General features: G+C 50.6%; 1 protein-coding gene across 1 annotated transcript in view; it reads right to left on the bottom strand.

The window, feature by feature from the left end:
* Positions 1 to 4343: 4343 nt before the first annotated feature.
* The window catches only part of LOC100903076 (SIDL trafficking protein particle complex subunit 10), an 8931-nt gene continuing 6540 nt past the window's right edge, over positions 4344 to 6734 (bottom strand). Inside the window, exons 15-16 of the mRNA XM_018639293.2 lie at positions 4567 to 4672; positions 4344 to 4450 (exon numbers count right to left, since the gene is read on the bottom strand). Coding sequence (XP_018494809.2) covers positions 4344 to 4450; positions 4567 to 4672 — 213 coding nt within the window. The remainder of the gene's footprint in view (positions 4451 to 4566; positions 4673 to 6734) is intronic.

Here is a 6734-nt window from a genome sequence, read left to right as displayed (position 1 = left end):
AATGTCAGTCGTCCGCTGTCGATCAAACGTCTCGATGGGATTTCATCCTACCTTCGATTCTTCAACGGAACAGCCATCCCCCGGAACGAAATATTCGTCCACGGAACCCCCTGTTTCACCCTCCGTGTGGATGGCAGCGGAAATTTCGGTGAACTTGGAGGGAGCCAGAGCTGACTGAGCTCGAGAATCGGCGCCATCGGCGATAGAACAAAAGGCTTTTTTTGCTTCTAGGGAATCCCTTGACTCAGGAATATACAGACCAACGACCGCGCGGAAAGGCGAGTGGCCGCGAGTCCCCTGCCGCACGAGAGACCTTAAAATATATCTGTTGCCTTTCTTTTCGGTGCCACAAGCGACGGGAGCCCGCTCGAACGACCGCGTTGCGCGACTCGGCATGTGAAGGCCGTCGCGGCCTAAGAGGATACTCTTTGAGGATCGGTTGAGTTCCAATAGGTTCAGGATCGTTTAGGATTGGCCTTTGTCGGACAAACGGGTTGGAAGGGTCTTGACGACTGGTTCTCGCGGCTTCGGATTTCACGGGGTGACTCATGTATGGCTGCTTGTCCATTGAATAGAAACGGATCCGGTTCCACAATTAGATCTATCTTTCAGAAACCTAGAATATTCGCTGGTCCATCCGCTGGCGCACCAACGAGCGTCGTTCTCATCCCTGATTCATAGACTGAGATACAGACCTAAAGAAAGCGAGTGAGTGAGGCAAATTTTTCGATATACCCTTGTAGAATCGCATTCTGTGCGGTAAGCTCCAGACATTGAATAAAGCGCATCTATTTTTCAAAGGCGAACTCATTTGTTCTCTTCAATCGATGGGGACAATTTCAGGGACCAGTCTGTTCCAGGCGGTAGTTTTCGATTTCCTTCGCTGTTGGGAATATCGGGTGCGGGGTCCAGGTTCATACGTGAGTGCTGACGTGCCGGAAGACTTTAGCGTGGGATCCGGATGGCCTACGGTCATCTGCAGCCTGTGCAGACATCGCACATTTCACAAGCGTCGAGTGCGGCTTGCGTGGAATCTCTCCGTCACTGTCTCTGTTCGAGATAAGGGTCGCGTACGCAGCAGATGAAGTCGTTCCTCGACGAATTCAGAGCGGTTCAAAGTTTCCGCAAGCTTTCCATCTGTTTCAGTGAGACGTTTCCTTTCTCCTCGACAATAATGAACGCTTGGAATTAGGGTCATCGCCCTCAAAGCACAAAGGCGCGGAAGCGCGAATCTCGTGGGACTTACTCTGCGGATGTCCTGGGCATTGCTAGTAACGAAGTTCTGGGCGATGAAGATCGACCTTTTATGGCTGTTGGAAATATCTCGAGTGCCGTTCTCTCTGGTGTTCGCCAGCCAGGTTGAATTTGGTTTGTAATTGAACGACGATTTCTTAGCCAGCCGATTTAAAATACTGCAAAGCGCTCGCAATTGTATGGTTAGCTTCGCACTGGTCGCGAAGCGCACTGACATACCTAGCTGTGTGTGTCGTTCCGGCCTGAGAATGGGTCGGAATCCATGCGATTGAGTTTGTGACCATCCCTAGCACATGCGCGAAATTTCCAAGGAGCTTACTCTCGCAATCCGCCCAGGAAACCGTCAATCGGCACTTTATCGGAAGTCGCTGTCTCAAGAACATTGGACACCGATGCGTAGAAGTTGAAGACACATTGTTTGCACAACACCTCGACCGGGATCTGGAAGAAGGCCCCCTTAGGCTAGGAGATGACTTCTCAGCCATTGGGGACCGTCCCGCTCCCTACGAGCCGGGGCCCGAGATTGGGCTCCTTTTTTATGTTTGGATTCCAGAGAAATACGACTCTTCACCGGTGAGGATAGGGGGATCCGTTTGTCACTTGGAATTCTCTTGGACTGAAGATCCTTCTTTTGGCTGATCGGAGTGACTTGGCAATTCTCCATCACGGTCCTTCAGATTGTTCTCAGCGATTCGGAACACAGATCTGCTGATTGCTGGTAGCACCCACCTTGTATCGAGTCAGGAGCTAAATACAAAAAAGGTCTGCAATCGGAACATCGTTGATCGGTATCCACATGGATCGAAGGTGGCTTATTGAACCTTCTTGCCGGTCAGTGATCACCCCTGAGCACCTCAGCGACCGGAAGGACGAAGGACTGGCCTATTTTGATATTCGGAAGCTCGGATACCGAGCGTCCGAGAAGTAGAAGCGGAAGGAGACGACCTTTGCCCTCCTTCGATTCTCGATTCTGGCGGCGGATGAAAGACGACGTGGCGATCTTGGAAATCGAAGTCCATGAGGAATAAAACAGAGGATGACCGATCATACAAGATTTTTTTCCGGAGTCGTGTCGACTATGATATCTCGTATCGCCATGAGCGCAGATACTCAGTCGTGATGTATTCAGATGGAGGACTGAGGGAACAACCGTCAAAAGGAACATAGAAGTGCTGGATCAGACCTCGGACATGAGCCCTCGAAAGCTCTGATCGAGAGCGGCTCCGTGGAGAACGCGGCACAGGAACCAAAGGCAAACGCAGCTCCAGAATTCGCCCATGATCTCATCAGCCGGAATTTTCGAAGCCCACCGCGAAACGCCGAAATTCTATGGAAACGGACGCTCGAGACTCTCGGACCCCCGCTCGAAGGCTCACCTATTCGTCCACGTGATCGTCACCTTGAACCATGTGGTTGCCTATCTGCACGGTATTGCGTCCGAGAGCAGCGAAGATTTGCAACTGCTACGGCTCTACATAGTTTCGTCCTACAACTCTCAAGTTCTTTACCTCTATTTGCAACGAGTACAACGATCAGGCTCGATTCTACGGAGGCTGACGCGCGAGAGAACGACGGCTTTACTCACGTCGCTGATGCTCATTTTCTGTCTAGCGGTAGAGTGGAGGGCTTCAAAGCAACTCTTCCGTACGGAGACTCAACTCCAAGAGGGGATCGGCTGCTTTCGGATTGTCACCCATTTATCTTACACTATTCTCAAATTCGAAATGATCATCCTCCACGCCGACGTTTCCTGCGAACTGATTGAAACAGGCCGAAGAATCGACTACTCCCTGCGGGCTTCCAACCCTCGGATAGCGACGGAGGATTGCAGGAAGATCCTCCTCTCGTGTGACAGGGCAACGGAAAATCTGAGTGGAGCGCTGACCTCGATGTTCTTGGAAGTGGTCTCTCATCTCGTTCTCAGGGCACCTAGCGAATTAGCGTACTGGCAATGCTCATCCGTGTTCTCGCTGTGCTTCTTCAGAGTCCTCTTGCATACCCTGTCAATCTTTCTCGTCGTCCATAGAGGGGATCAGATATTGAGTCTGACTCGCAGAGCCCGCCGCATGATTCGCCTCAGCACCGACTACTTGGACAAGGACTCCCACGAGATGCGACTCTTCACGAGGGATCAACAGGGAGTGATGATGGCTTTCGGCGTTCGATTGGGCTGGAAATCATTCCTATCGCTTCTCGGTCTGTCGTTGGGCGGGGCTTTCACGGTTCTGCAGGTCGAGTCACCCGATGGACATTCCGTAAGCGAGCGCCGTGTTGATTCCTCTCGGGTACCTCCCTCCTTCCCGAGCTCTCCTCTAACCCTTCGTGATTTACTATTCGCGGCATGAAATTGGGAGCTCGGCTTCCAATGCATGAATTAACGACAGGAATATCGGGATGCTGACAATCGAGATAGACCTGTCAGCCCGACTGCTGGTTCCGAGTCATCTCATTTCCGCGACGAATCATGCTGAATATTATCCGCCGAGGGTATGCCGAAGTTGATCCGGCAAACTCGGCAAATCCAAAACTCCGGCAATTCCGGGAAGAACTCCGGCGCGGTCCTCAGCGCTCATTCCAGAGGCCGAGTGCGACGGAAGGGAGCTGCGAGCGCAGGAACGAAACTGCGATCATCATCTGAATGAGTGATCGAATGAAAATATTTCAAGAGACATATGGGCTCCCGAGCTCAGGGTGTGTTTTGAGGATCAGGCTCGGTTGCAAGGCTCGACCCGAGGGTCTGAACTTTGGCGCACCGCCTAGATTCTGACTTGATGCATCTTCATGAATTTCGGGCCGGAATTAGAAGCAAGGCAAGTTCTTTCAGGAATTATCCTTCCGATCGATCAGGATGGTTTTTGCTCGATTTTCGCTGTTTTTTTTATTATATTTCCGATTCTAGAAATTAGTATTTACAATTCGGCTGCAAGGTTTTAAGCAAGGTCCGTGACTTGATTCTCCCATTCGAACGGACGACCGACGAATGTGAGTGGACGGTCGCTCTTCTGATATACTAAGTAATCTCACTTTTTCACTCCTCTAACAATAGTTTAACATGAGAAAAAAAAATGACCCCGAAGGTCGCTCCATTATTATTTGCCGTCTGAATGTGCTGCTGTCGGAACATGTACTTGCGACGCTCGACTCCAATTGTAAATCTGACCTGGCAGGAATGGCTCCAGCTTTTCCTCGGCGAGTTCTGCAAAGACATACAAACGAACAGTTTGTCGCAACTCTGGATGAAGCTCGTGACCGCTCACGCAAAGGAAGTGAGGGACAATATCGCTTGAAAAATCCAACATTCGCAAAACTCACCGTTATATGCATCAGCTTTCGACGGCGGCCGATATCTCATCAGTCTGATTTGAGGCACTGGTAGGAAACCCCTGACGAGAGGTTTCATTTCTATGCTCGACGTATACTCCGCGGAGACTACGTCCCGGGGCTCAACAGAAAAAACGTCGGAATTTTTCCCGAGTAGTGCCCACATGCTTGGATCTACCAAGACTTCCAGATGGATTTGACCCCCTTCGTCGCCGTCGGGACTGAGTCGCTTTATGCGTATGTTGAGTATCACAGAAATCACTCCGCAACAATGGAAAACGTTCTCGTTCCGAAGGCTGGAATCTCTCCTACGATACTGATGGAATCCTCTCCGAATAGCAGAGCGCTCGAAGGAGAGCCCAGAGTCACGGAGGACGAGGCTGCGATGGCTTGGCTTCCGGCTTGAAGCGTGAGCTGAACGACCTGGTCGACACCAGCCAGCAATTCTGAATTCGGCATCTGTAGAGGGAATGTTTTATTTCAGAGGAATGCTTGAAAGCTTCAAATATCGAATTCGAGTCACACGTTTGGAAGACCGGGAATTACCTCAAAACTGAGTTTGCACTACTCCTGTATGATGTCAATTTTCGTTCTCAATAAACTGTTTTCCAACTCTTCGACGAAACCCAGATGGTCCCATTCCATGACGACTTGACGGAGTTCATAATTACCCCATTGGTTGGTTTTGAAGGGCAATTTTATGATATTCTGCCCTGGGGCAAGGTAGATGTCTTTGGCAAGAAATAGCGTATCTGATTTTACTCTGACGATATCTTGAGACGACGGTGAGCCGAGGTTTGCGCTGTCCTGGCGGGAGAGGACCCGATGCTGGTTGGAACACACAAGCCCTGCCGAGGGAAGGAACGATGAGACGATAGAGCGATGCCCAAGGATATTTATATACATATTCCGACTCCTTTCCTCTCGGGAGTCGGAAAGCACAGAACTCACCGACGTTATTATCAATTTCAAAGTGACGTTCGAATTTAATTTTAGAATCGATGAGTCATCGAGTGAAAATATGCCCGCGAAAGCGAAAGTCAAATTCTGTTTATCTGAGAAAACGAGTGAGCTTTAGATAATAATCTTTGCCGGCTGTCTTCCGATAATTCATGGCCGAATGAATGACAACCGCCAATAAATTAAAAGCGTTCGGGACACCAAATCGAATTAGGCAAAATGCTCGTATGTCAGCTCCGTGACGAAGTCAGCGACTCTGTCTGCGAGCGGAACACTCACTTTGAAAGCATCTAGTTTGAAAGATGCCGAGTACGTGCCCGTCTGACTGTGCTCGAGCCACTCGAAATCCAAACTGAAGCTGAGTATGAGAGGAACCGCAACATCGCCGTCGGATTCGAGCTGCCACACGAATGAGTTCGAATAGCCCGCGCTCACTTTGAATGGTTGGACCTGCAATGAGGAATCAATGGCGGACGTCTTTTCCAGCTCTGGGACCCAATGAATCCAAATGAGCTGAAAGCCCGATGGCCGCCCTCCTCCATGGCCTCACCTCAGCGAGGATTCGCGCCCGAAGCCCCGGCGGGCACTCGAATCTGGGGTTTTTGATCGAGAATATCTCCGCAGAATGACCCACGACCTCCACCTGCAGGAATTTGGCGGAATCGCAAGAATGAAGCTTGTGAGTCACGACGAACGGTGGCTTGAATCGAAGTCTGACGGAAGCTTTGACATCATCCCAGGCAGCGGAAGCTTGTAGCTCGTGGATCGCCCCTTTCGGAGTTTACTGATCATAGAAATGTTGTTGTTGGTGGTGGTGGTGTTCTTGTTGGTGTTGTTGTTGTTGTTGCTGCTGTTGTTGTTGTTCGTGGTGGTGTTGCTGTTGGTGGGGTGTTGTTGTTGGTGTTGCTGTTGTTGTTGTTGTTGTTGTTGTTGTAGTTGTTGTTGGTGGTGGTAGTGTTGTTGTTGTTGTTGTTGGTGGTGGTGTTGCTGTTGGTGGTGTTGCTGTTGGTGGTGGTGTTGTTGTTGGTGGAGCAATCGTGGTACCGACCCATGCGAGGGCAAGAGTCGCGTCCATTTGTCATGTATCTCGCACGGCGTCGGATCTCGGCCTTGCTCGAGAAGACGTTACGGCCGATCGTCTCGATGTTGGTTCGGAGGACTCACCGCCTCGGCATGAGTCTTCGACTGTCGCCGATCTC

The sequence above is a fragment of the Galendromus occidentalis genome, unplaced genomic scaffold (assembly GCF_000255335.2).
Source record: "Galendromus occidentalis unplaced genomic scaffold, Mocc_1.1 scf7180000077430, whole genome shotgun sequence".
Lineage (NCBI taxonomy): Eukaryota > Metazoa > Arthropoda > Arachnida > Mesostigmata > Phytoseiidae > Galendromus > Galendromus occidentalis.
Note: the sequence above shows the minus strand (reverse complement) of the source record. Positions and strands in the feature narration are given on the sequence as shown.